The sequence below is a fragment of the Triturus cristatus genome, chromosome 4_2 (assembly GCF_964204655.1).
Source record: "Triturus cristatus chromosome 4_2, aTriCri1.1, whole genome shotgun sequence".
NCBI classification, from domain to species: domain Eukaryota; kingdom Metazoa; phylum Chordata; class Amphibia; order Caudata; family Salamandridae; genus Triturus; species Triturus cristatus.
Genome location: NC_140586.1, coordinates 877,786,407 through 877,810,836, shown reverse-complemented (window position 1 = coordinate 877,810,836; position 24,430 = coordinate 877,786,407). Strand labels below are relative to the sequence as shown.

Genomic DNA, 24,430 nt, shown 5'->3' with positions numbered 1-24,430 from the left:
AGTGGAGGTGGAGAGGGGGGAGTGGAGGTGAAGGATATGAAATGACCCAAAGGCGCAGAAAATGCATAGGGTCACGGCACAGCCTCGTCCTAACCACCCTTTTGTTTATGGTTTGAAAGTATGAGCTAGTGTTTTCACTACAGTTAGAGAGATAGGGAGAGACATGAGTGAAAACAAGAAAGCCACGTTTTGATGCAGACAATATGCTATAGAAATACACTTAAGATAGCACATGTGCAGTTAATATGCTGTGCTGAGGTTGGCTTCACTGTTAGTCGGGAATCTGTGCCCTGTTCAGTGCATGGAAGATTATGTGGCCTCTGTGTGCGGAGAGTCCAAGGGGTTTCTTGCATACACAAAGTGCGGTGCTCCTTCAGTAGTACTTCTTACGCTAACCACTGTATTGCTGACACAGTGCGACCTTAGGCATATACCATTAAGTCAGCTCAAGAATAGCAAATAGCCGAGCTTTTTCGTTACAGCCCCATTAAAGCATCACACATGTCAGAGCCCCCACCTCTGCCCTCTAATGAAGCGCCTCTGAAACACCCGCTGTGATTTTACTGCCTCCTTAGAGCCCCTCCACACCCCCCACCACACACATTTTACAGTTAACATGTTTTCTTTTTCTCGGCCTGGGGCCATATGGGATCAATTCCTCTGCGAAGATCTTAGGGTTGGTTGGATATACAGGAACGAACACCACAATCTGTCCAGTTGTGCCCCGGAAAGCCGTAGAGGAGTTCTAATGAGTGGTTCCGGCGTTTGAACTGCGGACCTAGGTTCGAGTCTCGGCTGAACATCCTGGGACAATTATACCTTATGTATTTTTCATATGACATGTTTTTCAACTTTATTAAATGTTTTTCTAATTGATACCGATAAAAAAAAAAAATCTGATTTATGCTGTCAATGTGACCCTGATGGAACCTCGTTGTAATGTGTGCCACAGGTGTTTTGTTTCGCGGTGTGTAGCGTGGAATAAATTGAGCAAGAATTAAGACTGCACTGCCACGTTAAAGTTGGCAATACAACACGTTAAAGATGTTTACTTCTTTTTTAGAAATAGAAAGTATGGGGGTTATTTGACAATTTGATGTACTTTGTTAATGCACTCAAAAGTAAAGTCCAAAAAAGATAATATGTATAGTTGCAAGACTAAGCCAAGATTCTATGTGCCAGGTATTTGCCACATATTACATAAATGGTGAACATCCCTCTGGGGATTACGACGGGAATATATACTTGACCCGCATAGTTTCTAAGCCCCTTTGTAATTTATTTTTTTATACTAAAGAGAAACAGAGGCAGTAAAGCAAAGTCTGTAGTCTTAATTATCGCCCGGGGCATGATGGCTTTATTAACAGACACAACAAAACACAGCCTCTCTAAATTAAAACACAATATGCTTAACTCTGCAAAGTATCACAGATTTATTACAGGTTTGGATTTATGGGCGGGACACATCTTTCTTTGTGCCACACAGATATTAAAAATAACTGTATTTTTTATATGGGGGTGAAATTTGTTCCCCAGAAACACATGTTTAAGAACGGTATGCAAAGGGGAAAATGCATAATCTCTTGCATTTATGTTGATACCGACGTCAACCTGCTTGCCAGCTCTATTTTAGAGTCTTGATTTTTTTTTTATATACGCAGTACATGTTTTTGATACATCAAAAGCAAACAAAGCATTCTGTCAGAGTGATTCAAGAGACAGGGGGCCCAGTGGCGAAAATCCAATAATAAGAGCACAGATGTGGCTCTTCAGAACACTCGGATTTGTATTTTGTCTGCACGTTGCCACGTCTCTTCCTGTCCCAGACTCACAAGCGCATCACATTTCCTATTCGGATCCTGGGCCTCTTCATGTGCGTCTGAAGTTCATGTGCAGCTCTAATTCAGCCGCCTCTCAAATCCCCTGGGGGAATCTTTAAATAACATCAGAGCGAGAATACGCGTGGGAAAAGCAAAAGAGGAGATCTCAGCGTAAAAAATAGCAATTGATAAGATACCTACAAGGGGAACGAACACCCACTTGATGCCCTCCATACACAGATTCACAAAACTAAGGTACCTGAATGACCGCGCCAACTGGTCTGATGCTAGAGGGCTCAGTTGCTTGTCACCCAATATCACTTTAGCTGCAGAAGCACGGCAATGCTCGTTTCTTCCCTCAAAAGAAATGAGTCGCCAACAGTTCATCAGCAACATTCCAAGACACAAAAAAGGAAATTAAAGCAGCAGCTGAGTGTATAGGATAGCAGATGGAGGAAACTGCTGTGTTTCTTTGAGGAATATTTGCAAGATACATGGAAATTAAAACAGCAGTGAAATGAATGAAATGAAATGAAAAGAGATTTGTAAAGCGCATGGCTGCCCTTGAGCGTCCCAGCGCTGAAACAAAACACAGGACCACCGCCCAAACACAACTGAAGCAAAGCCTAACGGGGGAAGAGATAAGTTTTCAGTGCCTTGCGGAAACGCACTAGATTGGGTTCTTTCCGCAGGGCCGTCGGCAGAGCATTCCATAGTTGGCCTGCATTAATAGAGAACCGGCGACCGCCGCACTTCACCTTTTTGGCTCTGGGTATCACCACAAAATTACCATCATCCGAGCGAAGGAGTCGCGTAGGTTTGTAAGGGCGCACCAGGTCTCTAAGGATTGGAGGGCCTGATCCTTGCAAAGCTTTGAACACGATGCAAAGGGATTTAAATTTTATGCGAGCTCGGATTGGAAGCCAATGCAAGGCCTTGAGAGCAGGCTTAGCTGATGATCTTTTGGCAGTACCAGTGAGCATTCTTGCAGCCGCATTCTGAGCTCTTTGGAGCACATTCAGGGTGGATTCTGGTGAGCCAAGGAATAAGGCATTGCTATAATCCAGCCTTGACATGACTAATCCTTGAACCAGAAGTTTCCGGGAGTTTTCCGGGAGTAGCGGGAGGATCTTCCGTACTGACCTGAGCAGTCCATAGCAGGTCCCTGCCACTCGTTTAGCTTGAGTGGTCATTGACAGTTCAGGTTCAAGCCAAACCCCCAAACTTTTTATTGCTTCTTTGGGAACTGGGGGGGCACCTAGACTGTCCGGCCACATGGATTTGGGGAGTGTTGAACATAGATTGCCAAGAAGCATCAGCTCCGTTTTCGTCCCATTTAGTTTGAGCCGGGACTCCGACATCCATGACATGATGTTAACAAGACATGATGCGAACTTTTCCCCCTGGCTTTCCGAGAGGGACAGCGAGACGATCAATTGAGTGTCGTCTGCGTAGGTTGCGATATTCACCCCGAAGGGTGAAACCACCTCCTCCAGTGGGGCCATGTAGATGTTAAAAAGCGTAGGGCTCAGTGAGGAGCCCTGCGGTACTCCACACTGAAGGGGGGTAGGCAGAGATCGAAAATTGCCTTCGCAGACCTGATAAGTCCGGCCACTCAAGTACGACGCGAGCCATTTGAGGGCCGACCCTCTCACTCCAATCTTCCCCAAACGGTTGATCAGGATATTATGATCAACCGTATCAAATGCAGCGCTTAGATCCAGGAGGACCACCGCAGCGGATCCTCCCGAATCCAAAATGCATCTGCCTTCCTCCACCATTGAAATCAAGGCCGAATCGGTTCCCTGGCCAGGCCGAAAGCCCGTCTGAGTACGACCCAGTAGATCATTAGATTCCAGGAAATGCGAAAGGTGGCGGTTGGCAAACTTCTCGGCGATCTTATTCAGCCCGGGCAGAAGCGAGATGGGACGGTAATTCGCCAAATCGGCCGGATCAAGGCCTGGCTTTTTCAGAAGGGCCTTGACAATGGCTTGCTTCCAGCTAGGTGGGACAATGCCGTGGGTGAATGAGGCATTCAGCAGGTCGATAGCTGGGCCTGCAATGATGTTCGTAAATTGCTTGAGGATCCGAATGGGCATGGGGTCCGAAGGGGAGCCGCTCTTCAGGGCTGAAAGCTCCTCACAAAAAGCCTCCTTTGAGATGGAGGGGAAGCTATCAAACACCTTTTCAGCCTCTGGAACTGCTTTGTCTACCCTACCTGTACTCAGAGGAAGGCTGGCTAAGATGTTCTGTATTTTGACATCAAAAAACTGGGCAGTGCTTCTGCCTGCATATAATTATACACAAGGACTCCGCAGCCAATAGAATAATTAGGTAAATGGTAGACAGTGCAATGCTCCGCAGAGTTCCAAGGTATATTTGCTCAGGAACCTGCAAATACAAGAACATTAGAGAAACATGCACCACAAATGCGAGGCTTGCCATCATTACGCGCATTGTAAACAATTTAAGGAAAACAGCAGGCGCTGCTCGCTCCCGAGCTCCCTAGGCCAGAGGAGAGAGAAGGCGGGACAAGCCCCCGCCTTTGGACAATTGCATGCTGTCTTTCTTAGAAAGACGCACGAGTGTGTGGTCAGAGTTTGAAGCCCTCACTAGAAGCCTCGCAGGGCAGCGCACGTGCGCTGGCTCAGGCGACACCTAAAAACAACTACTTAAAGAAAAACACAAAAAATGACCGATGGCCTCAGAATCTTTGCAAGCAAAATAAACCCCGTACAATATTATAGCTCTAATGCGGGAAGGCAAGGTATTATTTTAGACTGCGAGTGCAAATAAACATCATGGAGAGCGAACACACAAAGAGTTTTCCAAGCCACTAATATCAATGATTTGACTTTCAGTTTCAGGCTTTTATGTGCCCTTTGTATTTTTCTCCAATTCTCGGACCGTGGAGAAGACAGGGCAGTGAGGCCAAGAAAAATGTGTGGCATCTGCACCCAATCCAAAAGCATGCTATGCGAAAGGGTGAGATAATACAAAACCACTGAAAGCAGAGGAAAAAGGATAAAACTTTCCTGGAGTCCTTTGTCAGTAATGTGGTTATCTGACCTCATTCTGGGTCATTCCAGCTGATCATAGCCACAGTTTAGAGCGATATAGAACTAGCAGAAAAAAAAGCGGTTGCTGAGTCAAGAAGGTTAGATGTGTAGCGATTTATGTGCTAAGTTTTGAAAACCAATAGCTTCACAGCACCACGATCCTTGCTAGCATGAGAAGTCTTGGATGGTATGACACATATGCCAGATGGCATGACCGACACCAATGATACCGTGTCCAAACTTGCTTGTTGACTGCAGGACTGAGAAACACCTTTCCATATTATTAGCTGGCAAGCAATGATCTCGGCTGCCATCATCGATATCAACAGTTAACTACCAAGATAATCATCTTTGGTAATATGGCTCTGAATCAGCAGACAATTATCGTCGCAGGTATAATTGCAAAGGGAAGCTATATCATTCTGACTGCCATAATCAAGGCTCAAAATAGAGTATTAATGCATTAAAAATATAACAATGTTGAAAAAAGGGATTAATAAAAATAATCCCCATTTGTTTTTATAAAGCAATAAAAATTAAGATTAGGGTGAAGGAAGATTAGCGAAACTGTATAGATTTTTAAGCCTGCTAAAATGGACTACTACTGAAAAAAGCTAGATGTAAACACACTTTGCTATCCAATCAGACCCTGTTTCTTTGGCCATATTAGCCGTTCTAACCCTCTCTAGAGCCTGTTCAGTTGCATTTACAAACTTTACTCCATGCGGAGCAGAGGTATCGCCAAATTTAAATACACAAGTCGCTTTAGAGGAATAGCAGTCTAAGTTGGCTTGGAGAGTGCAGTCCCCAGTATCAGAGTAGTCTCAGAGTAGTCTGCATTTAATCGCGCTGTCTCCCAGGCAGATCCAATGCATCTGACCTGTCAAGATTCAAGGGTGGCAGTTTGAGCCACACTCGAGAACTCATAAGTGTGGAGGAAGGTGGTAAAACTTCACCAAAGTTGTGTCTTATGCCTGTAGCCCCGTTGAAATTGTCCAAATACATCAATTTGGTCTTGTTTCATTCTAGCTTTGTTTGGGTTTTTGCAGCAATTTTTTCTCCTTTGCAGGATTTGGTTTTTCTGTGTCTATTCACCAAAGGTTGACTGCGTCCGAACATTTTTGAGAAGGACATTTTTATTAGCAGTCTCACTTTTGATGCCGTGTGTATGTGCTCTTTTTTGTACTTCAAATAGTTTTGCTTTCCCTGATGTATACAATTTGCTCAAATATTCAAATGAACAAAAATGGTTAATACTTACACGCATGCCTAAGGGCCTGATTCAGAGTTTGGCGGTCTGACCGCCCGAGAACCGTGTCTGCCTGTAGCCTACAGCGCTGGCGGTCTATAAACCTCTGTATTATGAGTTGACCACGGTACCGGCAGTGTGGATTCGGAGATCTTGCGGCAGTGGTGAGCACTTTGTCCAAATATATTGATGCCTTTGTGTGCATTTCAACTGTATATGTGTCGGATGCACACACATGCAGGATACATATGAAAAAATACCATGTAACTATTGCCGGAGTCCAGCCCATATGTGGACAGTCTTGACAATGATTATACAGTACGAAAAGGACTCATGTAGATCGCCGCAAACAAGGTCATATTCCTCGGGGTGAAGATCCTGCTGTGAAGGGGGACCTGCAGAAAGGGATCCATGTCGAAGGCTGAAAGAACAAGAAAGGGGTGAGTACACACCCAAATCCTTTGGTAGTCCCGACTTCCAGCTGGTGGTAGAATCGCCGTAATCAGCTCATTAAAAAAGGCAACTTGTAATACGGACGGAGGTGCAACTCCCCTGTACTGCCCTTTGGCAGCTGCCTTTCCCCAACCGCAAGCCCGGTTATCTGCTGGAGGTCTCAGCGGTTCAGCCACGGTCTTCACAAAGCCAATCCGTACAACCAATAATATAGCAGTCGGACCGCCGAGCTTTTCACAGTCAGGCCACCGATACGGCAGTCCATGACCCGCCAAACCCGGAATAAGGCCGTAAGTCTAATAGCCTTCTAGGGTGCCCCTCCACATTGTACGGATACATTCACCATAAAGACATGCACTGAATTCCTTTAAAAACAGAGTAGCTCACACTTACTTGTTGTCAGAGTACAAAAGAGCATAAACCTCTCTGTGCATTCCTTCTGGCCTCTTAAAGGTCAGCGTTTCTGAGGATTTCTTTGATCTTTTCTACAAAAGAAGAGAGATAAAAAAGTTGACCAGGACACAAAATCATACACTGATGATTAACAAACCACTCCAAGAATGAAGATAAATGAAGCAGTTTTTTTGCTGCAGATCACCGACACCAATCAACAAGTCCCAACGATAGTGCACAAGCTCCTGGAACTTGCAGTGCACAAATATTCCAACACCAGAGATCACCCATGCACTTATCACTTTTCTAAACAAGTTATTTAAATAAGTTCATAGTAACAGGGGTCAGTATACACAAATGTCTACAACTGACTAATGAAAAGAAATAACGAAAACGTCCACCCAAACAACTATGTATGTACAGTTGAAGGTGAGGTGAACACAAAGTGGCAGAAAAAGAATCTGCGCATGGCGGGCAATCACTTTACCTTGTCAGCATTTAGAATGTCCCTTTTGTTGATGATTCCAGTGGTTTCTGATTCCCCACCAAGGTCCAGAATATCTCGAACATCTGAGCCAGTCGTCATTTTTTGGACTGGAAAGGAAATAGAATAGTCACACAAAAAAGTGGTATAATTAGAGTAAAGGTGAATGAAGTCTGTCGCTGCACTTCAGATGCCCCAGCAAAAAGTTAAATCAAAAGCTCCAACTTGCTTCGATTATTGCTCTGGCAAAATATATAAACAAAGGGCAATTGTATTTACAACGTGCTGCTAGAAGGCCACATAAACTATTATCCCAATGTGACAGAATTTGATTAGTCTGAAGTATAAATCAAGGGTAAATGCTGAGTCTTGGATAACCACAATACCAATTCCCCTATAGAAAGATTCAAAATGAGCACCAAGGCCTCATCTATTAGGAGTCAGGCTCTCCCTGGTGCCTCTGGGGGTGACCCAGCAGCACCTTCCACTTCCACTGTGATATGGGAAATGGAAGCCAAAGACACTGTGTGGTCCTAGGAATGCGGTGAGAGAAGCAGAGAGATGCGGAAACTCATCTGCATGGGTATTATATACGTTATCACACCTAGCTTTGTGTGCGTTCTTGCTACAAGGATGCCATTGTCCTCGCAAGCAATGTATGGTAAGTATTGGTACTTTAAACACAACGTCCAGCCCCGCTGCTGTGTGAGAAGAGGTTGTAAATGAAGCCACAGGCACGACCAGGAACAAGTAGGCTCTGCTTTATTCAGCCTTCCCTTGCCAGCCTCTGAACCCACTGCCCTCCCCATTCAAAGCACAGTATTCAGAGCAGAACCTGGACTTCAAGGGTCTGCTCGAACAATACAAGGACAACAGAAGACATGGAGAGACAGACAGAAATGGAGATGAGGATTTCCTGGGTCATACTTGGACTACCATTTCTGGCACAGACGGAGCTTTGCGGGTTGTGGCGTTGCAGAGGGACCATTTGAAATGCGCACTAAGATTGCTGAAGTGTAACAAGCTCCAATTCTACTAGAAAGCATGGTGCAACGGCGAATCCTGATGGGCATTTTAAAGGTTTGGACTGATCCAAGTGCGACAAACCACAGAGAACTTTCATCAGTATATTTATCTGCACCCGTGGCAATCAGCGGGCTTGGATGCAACAATCGTACAGGGTCAGATACACTTTGGCTGCAGTGTAACAGGTTGTCATTTTTGGTGCTCATTAGTGGTGATGCACACACCAACTGTGTAAGTCCATTTACTTTTTGGCCTCTTTAGGATTGGGCATTTTAATTCTTGTCTTTATTTTTTCTTTATTAATCTTGTTGGGTCAATGGAAGGGCTAATGGCACCAGCATTGTTTTTGAACATGCCAGGGGAGCAAAGCACAATACAGGATGGCGGGAAGGTAGGGTTCCAGGCATACGTGGAAGCTGTGGGAGGTGAAGAATTTTCTGCATCACTGAAATTAGCCATGCTCAAGCATTGTTTGGGGGTAGAAGCATTTTAAAGCATTTGCCACCACTACCAGATGAAGGTGATGAGGATTCAGATGGAGACGACTATGAGATAGCAATGCAGCAATTGTATCTAAACTTTAGAAAAAAAAACAGGAATGAGGTGGTGGAGCGCTATAAACTCTTGAAAAGTAAGCAGTAGCCAGGAGAGTCTGATAAATTTGTAGCTGCGCTTAGGTTGTTAGCATCTATCTGCAATTACACAGGCTGCTTGACGAAATGTTATGAGACCAATTAGTGCAAAAATTGAAGGATGACAAAGGGTTCAAGAAACTTTGTTGAACACGAAGGGCTCGACTCTACAAAAAGCTCAGGAAATTCCTAAAAGGGCTGAGAGCATGGATGAAGGGGATGGCAGCTGGAGATGTGAAGAGACTGGAAGGGGTTCAAAGTGTCGTTTATAAGACATCTAGAGAGAAGAGGAAGTGACAGATTATCAGAGGAAAAGGAGTGCAGGAAAGCCGTTGATAAGTTACAAGTGCGAGCGGAGAGGGCATGTAGCAACTGATCCTACATGTCTGGCTGTGTGTCAGGTGTGCAGGAGGTGTAAAATGAAGGGACATTTTGCTAGGGTTTGTAAAGGAAATGGGTACCAAACCAATCTTTCTGCTGACAAGAAAGGTATTACCTTGTGGCATGATGAGAAAGTGAAACAGGGTTTGCAGGAAGAATTTCTGCTGGAAGTGAGCGAGGTGGGAGTTGCGCCAGTGAGAGATCATCCATTTTGTGGAATCACTGTCGACTGGGTGGAGGTGCGCATGATGGCAGATTCTGGAGCCTGTTACACATTAGTGGGGAGGAAAAGTTCTTGGGAAAAATTATTTCCTCCAGACATCAAGCTGGTAGCTTAGGAGTCCATTCATTTGGTGGGTTATTGGATGGGTATGCTAGAGTTTAAAGGTGAAAAGCCGCTCTCTAATGTGTATGGGATTGAGTATGGGTCAAATTTGTTGGGTTGGTCACAACACAGAACTTAAGAAAAGATTAGACCCCAATCATCCTGACCAAGTTTTGGGGTCTTTGACCAATGTGGGCGTGGTGATTTTGACCTAGTGGGAGGGTGAATTTCCAGCGGGTTTCCAGGAAAGGTTAGGTTTGTTAAAGGGGTTTGCAAACAAAATTATTTTGAAGGAGGGGTATGTCCTACTGCGCACAAACCACAAGGGACATTGATGGTGATGAGAGAACCCTTGAGGAAGGAAATGCTGAGGTTATGTCAAGATGCTGTCATCAAAGAGATTGAAGCTTCTGAGTGGTTGCCTCTGGTGGTTTTAGCCAAAAAAGTTAATGGGGATTTTCAGATGTGCGTGACCTAAACAAATGTATTTGGATCGAACGACATCCCCTTCCCAACATAGGCGATATGTCGATGATAGTAAAAGGAGATACATTTTTCCCTACGCTGGATTTGCCATCAACATATCACAAGATCAAACTGCATCCAGAGTCAAGATCTCTCACATCCTTTGTCACCACTGAAGGAGTGCATCGGTTCCAACGTATCCCGTTTGAACTGGCATCCGAAGCAGCAGTTTTTCAAAGGGCCATACATCAACTATTCAAAGATGGTTTTTGGATAGGATGTGGAAGAGCATGATGTGGTGTTGTGAAGAGAGTTGAAGATTTTGCAGGAATGTGGGTTGACAATTAGGCGGGAAAAGTGCAACATCGGAGTGGACGGCGTAGAATATTTGGGACACCGTTTAAGTGAGAATGGGGTGGTGCCCAAATTGAAGTTGGTAAGGGCCATTGAGGAGGCACCAGCTCCTCTTAACAAAGGCTAATTGAGGTCATTTCTGGGATTAGAAGAGTACTACTCTTGCTTCGCTCCTATGTTTGGTGACAAAACTGTACCCATGAGGAAACTCATAGCAAAAATGTTTATATTCAAATGGGATATGGAATGTCAGAAGGAATTTGACATTATCAAAAAATGCATTGCACTGGTTCCAGCCTTGATGCTTTTTGACAGTAGAAATGAATGCATAATAAGGTCTGATGCGAGTGGTGTAGGTTTGGGAGCAGTATTCCTCCAACAAAGGGATGGAAAGGAAGTGACCATAGCCTATGCCTCAAGGTCTTTGAGGTAGTCAGAGTTGTCATATTCCATCATTGAAGGAGAGGGTTTGGCATGCTGGTGGGGTGTGTGTCACTTCCGAAAGTTAGTGTGAGGCAGACTTGGTGATCCGCACCGACCATCGACCCTTGGTGGAGGTGTTTACCAGGAGGCACAGGACAGGTTTCGTCGAGGATTAATAAGTCGGTTTTGACATTGATGGAATATACTTTCAGAATGGAGTATGTGCCAGGTAGGAAAAATGTAGTTGCCGACTGTTTATCTAGATGACAGGTGGATAATGAGAATAAGAGGGTTGAGGAGAAGGAGCATTGGCGTGTGGATGTGCGCACAGATGGTCGGATATCACACATGGAGTGTGTACAGGCAGTTAGGGAGGACGCCACATTACAGGAGGTGAAGGAGTATTTGTTCAAGGGATGGCCAGCCAAGGTTAAAGCATCCAATATGGCTGAGTCGTTCAGGAATGTTGACACAGAGTGTCGTTGGTGACAAGAGGTGAACTATTGGTTGCACCAGAGGGGTGAAGGAGTCGCACAGTAAATCTGACATGAGGGTCATGCTGGTATGAGTGCAGCCAAGAGCAGGGTAAGGTCAGAGTGCTGGAGAGGGCGACAAGAGATTGTTTATCATGCACATGGAGTGACAAATCTCGAAAGTCAGTAGGTTATTCGCCGGTGGAAATGGATCAAATTGATTCTCCTTTGAAGGAGCTGGGTTTGGACATCTCTAGTTTGAACCATGTATTGGGTTTGTGTCCCAATTTGCCATGGTGGACACTAATTACTATTCAAGGTGGCCGAAGGTAGAATTTACAGATCATCTAATATCTCTTGATGTGATAAAAAATTTTGGAGGAATTATGGCAAAGGAATGGAGTATCGGAACAGATAGTGACAGACAACGGTGTGCAGTTTGCCTTGCAGACAATGAACGATTTTCTGCATATGTATGGGGTTGAGCACGTCAGATCTTCAGTCTATTTTCCCCAGAGCAATTGAGTTGTCGAGAGGTGGTGCAGAACCTTGAAGGAGGGTCTGCAACTGGTACTGGGCAAGGGTCATCAGTTGAAGAGGGAAGTGAGAAATTGGTATTGGCTTATCGCACCACCATCAACAGAGTCACGGAAAAGGTGCCTTTCGGGGTTATGTGTGGAAGGAAAGTAAGAGGGCTGTTGTCCAAAGGAGTGGAAAGGCAAAACTGGGCAGAGAATGTTGATGGACCTGGTAAAGGGTTCGCCATTGGAGAATGGGTGGTTGTAAGGAACGGATACAGAGAAGACAGAGGGTTGGCTAAATTATCCAATTTGTTACAGGTGAAAAGGTTTTACCCATACACTGTATTACTGAGTGAAGGTTAACATGTGGAACTGTAAAAAAGTGCTGAAAATGGCAGACTGATGGTTGAGGAGTAGAATGGAGGGTGACGTTGTTTACGTGGATGTGGGTGGAGAACAGGGTATGCAGAATGAAAGGAGGCAAGGAGAACGAAGTAAAAGGCACAGTGAAAGTGATTTGATGCATCAGACTACAAGAGTTAGGCAGAAGCCGGTTTGTCATGATTATTATGTCATGGATTGAACCCATCCCTGAGGTGCAGTGTTAAGTGCAATGCAGGATCTTTTGTGCAACGATAAGTTATATTTTTTGCACTTTTACATTTCATGTTAATCTTGTGCATATGTGTGTGTATGCCTATCTGCACACACTTTCATGGGGTTACATAGGTGGCATGTGTGTATGTATAGACTATTGCATGGGTGTGTTCTTAGATGTGTATTCTTTTTTGTTTTTTTATCTTTTCCTTTCTGTTAATGTTTTATTGTTTTATACTCGCTTCTTAGCTTACTAGTTTTAATGGTTAATATGAGAAGGGAGATGTGTTGCGTTTAGACTCCTTCAAGTCTTCTTCCCGAGACATAAATGTGGAACAGTTCTCCATCCTGCGTGTCGTGAGGATTCTGTGAGGGAACAGTATGATAAGTGACCGTTGTGAGCTGGCTGGCAGTTCCCTCCCAATGTTACGGGAACCTGAATAAAGCCTATACTCTCAATCTGTGTACCAGCGGCTAATTTCAAAAGTCTTTCTAACACACTTAAAAGGAGAGCTTTCGATAACCATGCCTTTAATACCTGGGGCACTGCTTTGACTTTCTCAAAAGGCTTCGCTGCTGCACAGAGGGCACTTAAAAAAGAAAAGGAATCTTCACAACGGGGCACACAACACAAGGGGGTATCAGTCTACATAAGAAAGGAAAATGTACCTAGGCTTTGAGTTTACTAGGACAGGCTCACTGCCCTCTTACCATTTACCTTGTGTCCAAAACTCACCTTTATGTGGTCTAGTACAATGAGAAACTCTGCGCAAGTCTCTGTTCCAGGGCACCTGTAAGTAAATGAAAGAATGTAAGAAAGGCACAAAGACTTAAGAGATCAAAAGTGTCAAAAGTGATTCTCCCCTCAATTTTTCTGCCACATTTATAGAAAGGGGCTCAGCTAACAGAAACATTTGAAATAAGCAATACATGAACTTGTCAATTGCCAAAGACTTCTGGTTTGATTTTTGCATCTTGTGGAGATTACAATTGCTAATGAAATTAAAAGTCTCCCTACCTAGATACTCTGCTCCATGCTGGTGGAAAACGCACCTGATGCAATCACAGGCGGCAAGACTGGGCAGTGGAATAGCAACAGCTCATGTTAATTTCCCACAAACAAAGAAACTGAATGTGAACTCCAGACAATACAGAACATGCCTACTTCCCACAACCAAAGACCACCTGAATATGAACTACAGCCACCTACAGCACCCAAGTCCCACAGTCCAAAGACCACCTTACTGAACTCCAGAAACCTACAGTACCTGTCTACTTCCCACAACTAAAGACCACCTGACTGAACTCCAGCAGGCAACATCCTTCATGTGAAGTTATGTCACTAGACGTCCCACTAGTTTCTGACCCAATCAGTCTGGAAAGAGAGGGGTAGGGTATGAAACGGAGTAAGGTAGTGAATAAGACGACGCAGTCACCTTTTTAGTCTCCCGTCCAAGTGGCAACAGTTGTGCCACTTTTAGGGCTTCACAGTTCAACAGTGCACTCCTGTCAACGTCTCAGGCAACCACACATTCACTCAGGCACAAATTTGCCTAGCGGCAGCATCTTCACTTACAGCTGCGTAGCACACTCTAGCAGATGTTTGGCAAGTGCCGGGGGCTACCCAGTAAAATGGCCATTCTGGCACAATTTGACAAAAGGTCTCTTATTCAGCTAATCAGTTAGCTCTGGCACACTCTGGACTGTGGTGGAAGAGTCCATTCGGGTTCTGTCCATCCAAGTGGCCAGAGGCTTACGAGTGAGATCTTGATACGGCAATCTGCTATGGCCCACATCGGCTGCTTCAGCAAAGGTGATCGGCGCCATTTCAGGAGCACACCTGCGGTACTCTCAGGAGTCTCTGTTAAACAGACCAACTGCACCAGAGACAGACTGGGTTCGAGTCAATTAAAATAGTAAAAACTTTAAGATTCTCTCTCATAAAAAAAGGTTTAATAGATTACTCATTTATTTATTACTGGCTAAAACGTGTTTCACAACTCTACGGTTGCTTCTTCAGGGCCTTACAAGTACTAGAATGAATTATAAATCGCGGTTCATCTGTAAATTACCAGATCTTTACAAACAACTTTCACAGTAACGCAGTACTTAATGTGCTCAGGAATTACTTTCATTCCTTAAAAGATCTAATATTGAAAGTTCATTCTTCTGTTGATTATGGAGTAATATTCAGTGATTCCATTTCTAATAAGAGTTTGGCGAAATGATAACCATGCGCAATTTGTTGTGTAGTGTTGTGAAAGCTTGTTGGCTAGTAATCAATAAATAAGTTATCAATGAAACCAATTTTGTGAGTGAATGAAGATATATGAAGGTGAGTCACTGACTGGCGAGAGCAGAAGAAGAGCTATGGGCTTTCTGGAGCGAAACCCTGCCTCCTTACAACTCTCTCAACACTCGAAACAGTGACTCGTCCTGAAAGCTGGACATCTACCACAGCCATGGGTAGCCTGCCAGGACTTCAAAAATCGTCTCCCTTAGACTAACCTGAGCCATGCAGCATCAATCCCTGGGGTACTGTAAGTGCTGCAACAAACAGCAACAGTGCGAGTCCAATCCAGACCACCACGACCGAGCAGCCGTGGCGGGAAATCAGCATCACTGACACACTTTGTGAGTACCCAGCTGCCCTGATTTTGCCCCTGCCAGCTGTTTGTCCCTAACCGCGAGAAGCAACTTTGTGCATCCAGCCCAGCCAAACTAATTACTCTGTATCGAAGAACCGGCTGTGCCCACCTGCTCCAAGACCCCTTACAACCCAAGCCCCCAATTGGGAGCTCTCAGACTTTTCCCCAAGACCCCCTGTGCAACCTTTTTTCAGGTGGCTCCCTTCTGCGTAGCACACAGCTAACAACCTCACCAGCACCCTGCTCCTGGCTAAACCTGGACCTTTCCAAAGACTGCTGGTAGGACTTTGGACCTGGGCCCATTACAACCCGAAACAGAATGTGAACCCCCGAAACCGGCTGTACTTTCCTTTATGCATATATGACACTTCCTTTCATAGGATCGTATTGGGCGCACAACTTTCAGAAGCTTACTTACCTGTAAAAATTGATAACAAAAACAGTACTTACTTTAAACAAACTTCTTAGTTTTACAACATATACAAAAATAAATGTAACGTTTTTAATTTGGTCCCAGATTTATTCTGGGAGTGTGTTTCAGTTATTGCCTACTTTGCAATACCCTCTGTTAAGCCTAACTGCTAACTGCTCAACTACACTACCACAAAAGAGAGAGTTAGTGCTATCTACTTAAGCTTCTATAAACCATTTGGGGATCCACTGGACTCTCTACAGAGTGCACTGATTTTTAGTGCACTATATAGAAAGCCAGCTTCCTACATTGGTGGATCAGCGGTGGGGTTCTACAACTTTGCATTTGCTGATACCACTTAGTCAATAAATGACTACATGAGTTAATCCAAACATTGCCTTTGGTTAAATTGCATGATTGAGTTTTCTAAATTACTAAAATTAACTATTAGGGCCTTGGTTAAGTCAGAGTTTAATTAGCTTTTTAGAATGTAATAATTTACTGTAGTTAGGACCAGAAGTTTGTTTGAATTTTAATCAATCCCCCCCCCCTCCCCAAAAGCTCCCAACTTTAGTAGAATAAGGAGTACCTCAGAGGAAGTGGTTAAGGACTTTGACCTGATGTAGGAAGCTGGCTCTGTATATACTATACCAGAGTGAGGTACAGTGTGCACAGAGTCCAGTGGAATCCCAAAAGTAGGCAGAAGTAAGGTTAGATAGCACCTCACTCTCCATTTGTGGTAGTGTGTTTGAGCAGTAAGGATTTATCAGAGGACAGTGCTAAGCATTTGTTGTACACAGTCAGCAAATTAATTCACACACTCAAAGACTGAACTTCAGACCAATTGTTTTTGTATAAAAATATTCTTTTAGTTATTTTATTTTCTAGAACCAAGCAAGCCTGGCACAGATCAGCAATAAATACTTTACAGTAGTAATGCAATTGAAATACAGTTTGAATGATAATTGTATTCACACTTTGGTTTGATTTACAGTATGGATGCAGAGAAATGCAATACTTAGTAAATGCAGTACATAGACTTGAATAGGCGTTTCAGTAAAATAGCAGGTAAGTAACTTTTGAGATTACTAAGCTTACACAGAGTATAGTATATCTAGATTCTACTCTGGGACATTTCCTGAAAACAGGTAAGTAAAATCGTTTTTGTTAGATTATGTAATTTCAAAGAATTTCTTTAGTTTCTCAAACTCTACAATTAGAAACGTTTCACAGAAAAACAGTCAATGTTATCCTATGGAGGAAGATAGTGTTATCGGTTTTGGAGGTCAGTATTTGGTAGTGGGAGTTGAGGTTCTGGGGGTAGACTCGGGGGGGGGGCCCCCAGGGTCAAGGATGCACTCTACTTACACCCTCAGTGGCACTAGGGCGGCCGGGTGCAGAGTGCTGAGGCCCAATGTTATCCAGTGTGGGATAGGGGGCCTCCGGTTGGCGGCTGCTGGCAAGCAGGCCACTTGGTTGTGGGGTGGGAGCAAAGCTCCTGGAATTTAGCTCAGGGCAAATAGGGAAACAAAGTAGCACCAAAGGTGCACCCTCAGCGACACTAGGGCAGCCAGGTGCAGGGTGTTGTTTTGACGCCTGGCGGCCTGTTTGCAATGGGGAACCTCCGGTTTGCAAAGGCACTGAAGGCTTGGGGACGAAGGTCTTCTGGGTGTGACCACCACTTTGTCGAGAGGTAAGTTGGGAAGTTAGGTTTGGTTAGGAACCGTTGGTTTGGCTACCCAAGGCCGTGGGGCGACAAGTGCAGGTGTGCCTTTTGGGGTCAGATCTTCTTACTAGCTCCTGGTCACGGTTTGGGGGGGGGGGGGGGGGGGACTTCTGGATTTAGACTGCAGGCGTCGGCTGGAGGCAGGTCAGGGGTCGCCGGATCTCAGGTCAGGATCGCCGGGGTAATCTCCTCATGGGATTTGCCCACTCAAGCACGGACCGTGGACGGCGGATGCAGAGTGGGGCGGATTCGGGGTGTCTGGTCGGAGCCAGAGGTTGCAGATCGACAAACCCGGTGTTCACGGGAGACAGAGTCTTTGTAGTTGAAGGCAGGCAGGTCCTCTGTGGTTTTCGAGGTTGCTGGCTGCAGGACACATCGGGATTTCGCAGGAGCAGGTTCGAGGGGAAGACAGGCCGGTAGGGCTGGGGCCAAGTCAGTGGGCCTCTTTCTCTTGTTAGCTGCACGGCTGTTCGGTCCTTCTTCTTGTAATTTCTTCTTGTCTGAGGAAGGAAGGTTCAGCGGTGCCCCTAAATACTAGACTTAGGGGCGTTACAGGTAAGTAAAAGGCAGGGAACAATGGGTCCCTTCCCTGGGGTGGGTACAACCCTTATTATGCCACCCTCCAGTGGGAGGGTGGCATGAGCCTGTCCCTTGTTGGCGGAGTCCCCCCATCTTCAAGATGGCGTGGACTGAGAGTTGGGCTTCGCCTCGCCTCCCTCACCTGAGGGGTGGAGTTGGCAGAGGTGGGCACACCTCTCTTCCTCACTTGTTTTTCCAGCCGGTTCTCCCACCCAAAGTGGGGGTCAGAACAAGTGGGGACCAGTTGCTGAGAGCAGCAAGTGGCCTGGGGAAGATCACAAAGGCGACAAGCCTTTAAACCTTCTCCTTCGTGAACCCTGCCCTTCCTGGGGAGGAGGCTTGGCACCTCGTCCCAGGATGGGCATTGTTTCAGACCCCAGAGAGCAGCAGGCTCTCAGCGCAGGGGTCCAGAAACATGTCTGGTGGTGGCAGCTGAAAGCAGCCACTCAGCTTGGACACTAGTGGTAGGTTGGTTTTCAGGGGGCATCCCTAAGATGCCCTGTGTGTATTTTTCATTAAATCCCACACTGGCATCAGTGTGAGTTTAATTTGCGGAGAAGTTTGATACCAAACTTCTCAGTTTTCAGTGTAGCCATTATGGTGCTGTGGAGGTCGTAATGACAAACTCCCAGCACCACTGAAAATACTGTAAGCAATGCTTATACTGTAAAGTATTGATATACTAAATACCAATAAAATCTGGTTTAAAAAAAATGAAAAACTCCCAGCAGCATATACTCCTAATGGCAGCATTGCACTTACAATGTCTAAGAATGGAATTAGAGACTGTAGGGGCACAGGGCTCATTCACTTGTACCCTCACCACTGGTATAGTGCACCCAGCTAGAGGGGTGACTGACCTATGCCTGGGCAGTGGGTTGCAGGCATGGCACACAGAAATGTGTGCAGTGTCGACTCTTCACTTTTTTGTGCACCAAAACACGCAGCCTGCAAAGGCAGTGTGTGAGTGTATTGGTACAGGACCTGAAAGGGTGGCACAATAAGTGCTGCAGCCCTTAGAAACCTTCTATGGTCACAGTGCCCTGGTTACCAGTGGTACCATTTACCAGGGGCTGAGCTGTGGCCAGAGATGCCAATTAGGTTTAGGCTTCAATGCAGTTTTAGAGAAAGAACATAGCCCCGGGGACCGGATTAGCAGGAGCTCAGGGCACACTCAGTTAAAGTACATCAGCAATTCAGCAAAAAGTGGGGGCAACCATGTAGACAGACACCTGACATCCTTCCAGCAACTTAAATACTCGCAGTTAAGGACCCTCTGTAAGGGATACCAGATTAAAACTGGCTCACACCCTACTACTTCAATGCTTAGAAGCTGTTAGCAGAGTATGAGCAAGCCCCTCCTACAGATGAGCTCTCCAACCTTGAAGATTAGAGTGGGGAAAGTGGTAGCGAGGATGGATCAGATCCTCCTCAACTCGAAAGAGTGGTTGTGGTACCTGTACCCAACAAGCGACCCAATGTTGCAAGAGCTCCCGCCTCTACTGAGAATAGCTCAGGTTGCTCAAGGTACAATGAAGATCTCACTGAGGAGGAAACACTTCTGGAGAGATTGACCAAAAGAATAGCTCTGGAGGACAGGATACTGGCCATAGAAAGAGAAAGGGCGGACATGGGTTTAGCATCCATGAATGGTGACAGCAACATAATACCTAGGGACAGAGAGGAAACCTTTGACCCTAAAATCCCCAAAGGGATTGTCTCCAAATACACAGACGGTAATATCACCAAAAGGTTTACAGCTTTCCAGAGAGCCTGTAGAATGAGAAGACTCAGCCTGAAATATTGGGCTCTCTACTTTGGGAACTGTTCTCTGGTAAGTGCAGAGACAGACTCTTGACACTGAACGGGGTAGAGGGTGAGTCCTATGAACACATGAAGGGTAGTATCCTGATTGAGGACTTTCTCCTCACCACTGAAGAGTACGGAATTCAGGGGGACTCAGAAACCCCAAGTCAGTCCTGGGTTGATTTTGTAGATGTTTTCAGTAAAAGCACTGGGTGGTTGGCTTAAAGGCAGCCAGGTGCAATACTATGATGGGCTGCATAATTTTATTATGAAAGAACATCTGTTCAATAACTGTGTTTCTGTAAGGTTGCATAAATACTTGGTGACGTAGGACCTATTTCTCCCCAAGAATTGGGAAAGAAGGCCGACCACTGGGTCAAGACTAGGGTCACCAAAATTACCACTGGTGGGAGGTGACCAAAAGAAAGGGGTTACTAAACCCCCAATGGAAAAGAGGGTGAATATTCTAAAGATAAAAGTAAAGAGTCTTCCAAGGGCACCAAAACCCTACTCAGGAGAGTGGACCCCTAAACTCTTCATAACCAAAAACTGGGAACCAAGGTAAGAATTGTGATCCCAAAAAGGAATGGTGCCACAACTGTAAAAAGACTGGACACAAAACTGGAGACTCTACCTGTCTCAAAAAGGATCCCCCTAGTTGCTTCTCCAGCTAGCACTGGATTGGCAAGTCTTCAGGTGGGATCCTTGGTGTGCCCTAGCCTGAAACAGGTGGTGGTATAATATGTGATTCCTGTGGAATATCTGCTTGGGAATGATCTGTTGTCCTCTGCTTGGGCTGAGGTCGAGCTTAGGTCCCATGTAGCAATTTTAGGAATCCCTGAATGGGTGTGCCTAAGAACCCTGACACAGTGCAAGGCCCAGGGTGAAAAAGAAGTGTTGAAGCCTGAAACGATGGCCCAACCCTCCAAGAGAAAAGGTAAGAAGTCTGGGAAATCAACTTCTGAACAGCCATCAGCTCAAGTCTCCTGTGCTCAGGTAGAAGACCTGTAAGCCTCAGAGGGAACTGAGCCCCCAGGAACTAGACCTTACATGGCAAAGCTCCTAGGCCCAGGGGGACCCCCTAGACAGCGGTTCCAAGGGCAGATGATCTAGCCTACTCTTGAAAGCATGCAACAGCAAGCTGCTGAATAGGAAAAGGGAGATGTCAACGGCTCCCACAGGACCTATTGGGAGGAAGGGCTCCTGTACACGGAGGCTAGAGACATCAAACCTGGTGCCCCCAGGAGAGTGGTAGTGCCTCAGCAGTTCAGAGTTTCTCCTCATATTGGCATGAGATCCCCCTAACTAGGCATCTTGGCCAGAGCAAAACATGGAGTAGGCAGCTAGTCAGCCACTTCTACTGGCCAACCATGTCTCAGAAGGTGAAGGAGTTTGGCAACTCCGTGCCACCTGCCAAGTCAGTGGCAATGCAGGTGGCCATCTAAAGGCCCCCTTAATTCCACTTCCAGCGGTTGGGTACCCTTTGAAATCGTATGAATGGACTTTGTCGCTCCCCTTGACCCTTCAGCTGAAAAAGGCAACAGCTTTATGCTGGTAGTAGTGGCTCCTGCTACGAGGTACCCTGAAGCAATTCCTCATGGCACTACTACTGCTCCTGCAGTGGCCAGGGCCCTCATTGCCATCTTTACAAGAGTGGTTTCCCTAAGGAGGTGGCGTTAGAGGTACAAACTTCATGTCTGGTTACCTGAAACACATAGACTGAATGTGGAGTGTCCTACAAGTTCACTACCCCATTTCACCCACAAACAGCAGATGCAACTTTGACTGAAATGGTGCTGGGCTCCTGCTAACCAGTCCCCAAGCACCAGTGCTCTTTCCCTAACTGTACCTTTGTTACACAATTGGGACCACTTTAGGCTCCATGTAAGTCCCTTGTAAATGGTACCCTGGCAGCTAGGGATTGTGACTAAAGAGGGTCCATAAGGGCTGCAGCATGAATTGTGGCTCCATAGGCGCCCCTCACCAAGCTCATGCAGACTGTCACTACAGCCTACGGGTCTTGGTGCAGAGAAAAATGAAGAGTCAACATCCCTGTGTGCCATGCCTGCAAAACACTACATGTGGTATGGGTAAGTCACCCCTACAGCAGGCCTTACAGCACTATGGCAGGATGCACTATACCTTATTCTGCTTTTGCAGATGTGCCCCCAGGAGGTTGAGGTGGATCAATATCCAGCTATTGGGAAAAAAATACAAAATGAGATGGACACTGTAATTAGAATGTCAAGCAATGCTTGCAAAGTGCAAAGATATTTTCCCTCATTAGGGAAGTGTACTACGGTTCTTGTTCTTTTGTAAAGGGGGAGAAGATGTAACAGTGTTTATGTAATGGAGTTGTTGTCATTCAATTAAATGACTCATGCTTGTGCACCCGCATAAGCAATGTGTGTTAAAGAATTATTGTCCTTTGATTTATGGCCCCTAGCTGCTTTTTCGTCCTGTGGGTTCCAAATGCTACTACTGGTCGGTTTGCGGCTCAAAACCGGAGGCAACCCTGTGGGCTCTTGCTCTTGCCAATAAACTTCTATTAAAAGGAACTCAACGCCTCTGAATTTCCTCCTCTTTACAGGCTTCCAGGGCTTGAGTGTTGTTTTCCAAACGAGGACATACATGCTACGGAGAGCACATGGGTGAGAGCACAGACAACTACGGCGTTTGTGCTGGCTTTCATGCGATGAGCTGCTAAATTCCACAGAGAGCAGAAGGGGGAGCATACAAACAACCAAGGCTAACGCACTGGCTTTCACACCCAGAGCTACATGCTGTGAGGTTTGCATCCTTTAGTATTAAAGGCACAGTGTTGTTCTAAATAACTGGACACGTACAATGTCCTATGATGGTCGCCGAGTGAACCATGAGTGTACTCCACTTTTATTTATACCTTTATGCCACGCCACGCTCTCTGGTAGTCAGTGTGCAACATTTAGTGGTAGAGGCTGTGTGGCATTCTACACGTGCCAGACAGCAGAAGGGCGAAAGCACATAGACAATTAGGGCTTGTTTGCTGACTTTTATGCGAGGAGCTACATTACACAGAGACCAGAAGTGGGCCGGCGTCCAAGCAGAACTTGATTCTCAAAACAGGTCTGGAGATAACTAAGACCTTTTGTTTTTATGAAAATTATATCTCTCCATCTACGTATCCATCGACTGGCTTCCATTCTTTCACAAGGAGCATATCAGCACACAAAGTAGTTTTGTTCAGTGCCAGGGACTACTGTGTCAATGTGTGCATTTTGAGACCAAACATTATTATCGCTTTTTGTCAATGTTTTTTTATAATGGTGAAAGCCTGGCAACTCCCAAAAAGGTTTACAAAAACCATAGCAAAACAAGACATGCATTGACAAAATCAAAAAGCTGACCACCAATATCAGACCTATTTGGTTTTGCCAGTGCTTGTTTATTTTTATGTTTCCCAATACCTTTTTTGGAACTGGTTGCACTAATTTTCCATTATGAATATTTTTGGAACTACTAGCATTCATCAACACATTTGACTAAATGATGCTTCAAATAAATGTTACCTTCAAATGCACAGTAATTAAGCAGATCGTTAGGTCTCGCCTGACCCAGCGCATGCGCTGATCTGGCGAGACTTATTGAGAGGGCTCCAAAAAATGCTACCAGGCCAGCCTAGAGCTACAGTGCATGTGCGCGGGCGCGCGTGCCGCGCTTTACCGCGATCACTTCCACTTTCGCACCGCAAGGCCGCTTTGATGTGTGATCGCGATTGCGAACACTTTCACTTTCGCGGCCGCACGCCCGCTTTGCATAGCCAATAGGTCTCGCTTTTGGGACCTTATAAGTATTTAGTTATGCAACTGTTGCATGGCTAAACACTTATAAGGTCCCAAAGGCGAGACCTATTGGCTATGCCAATGCTTGTTTTTGTTTCCTAGTTGCATTTTTTTGTGAACATTTTATTTCAAAAGCAAAGGATTAATCTTGCTTTCAAGCTTCTGCACATATTTGCATATAATTAGGGAGCATTGTATGTAGCCTTATATTGTTAAACTTCTCAAATGTGTGTACACATTTTTACACTGGAACCACCGTCAGTAGTGCAGTCCAAGGCAACAATATTTCCTTAGAGTGCTCACCCTAGTAGGAAAGGCTTTGTATTAATGAACCATAAATACAAGTTCAAACAGGATTAAGATATGGACACAAATATTACCTTAACTGCAGACAATGCACTTTCCTGATTCCTAACGTGGTACGGTAAACTGGCAGCCAAAGGACTTATGCTGCAGGGAGTTGGACCTACTTGTCCCATCGACAAAATAAACATGCAAACCTGTTATCCTTAACCCCAAACAACATGCCTTGGGCATGGACTTCACTAAACCTTCCATCAGTGGAGAATTTGATAATTAAACTTGAATTTCTTACTTCTTCCTTGACGTGCGCCCTCTTATATAGACCTCCTAATTATAAGCAAAGGTTTCCTCAAATTCTAGCAGACTCAATCTCACCCTTATCCACCAAGCCAATGTACTTCTAACTGATGATCTGAATTATAGGGCCAACGGGGAAAATAGTGGTCAGCAAGCAGCTGACCTCACCGATACCCTCAGTAA

The 24,430-nt window shown here is 45.3% G+C and overlaps 1 protein-coding gene across 6 annotated transcripts in view; it reads right to left on the bottom strand.

Moving 5' to 3' along the window:
- The window catches only part of DMAP1 (DNA methyltransferase 1 associated protein 1), a 396,892-nt gene that overhangs the window by 333,154 nt on the left and 39,308 nt on the right, over positions 1 to 24,430 (bottom strand). For all 6 annotated transcript variants that reach the window (XM_085602888.1, XM_085602887.1, XM_085602892.1 and 3 more), the window contains exons 2-4: positions 13,392 to 13,446; positions 7,462 to 7,568; positions 6,975 to 7,066 (exon numbers count right to left, since the gene is read on the bottom strand). In XM_085602888.1, coding sequence (XP_085459014.1) covers positions 6,975 to 7,066; positions 7,462 to 7,568; positions 13,392 to 13,446 — 254 coding nt within the window. The remainder of the gene's footprint in view (positions 1 to 6,974; positions 7,067 to 7,461; positions 7,569 to 13,391; positions 13,447 to 24,430) is intronic.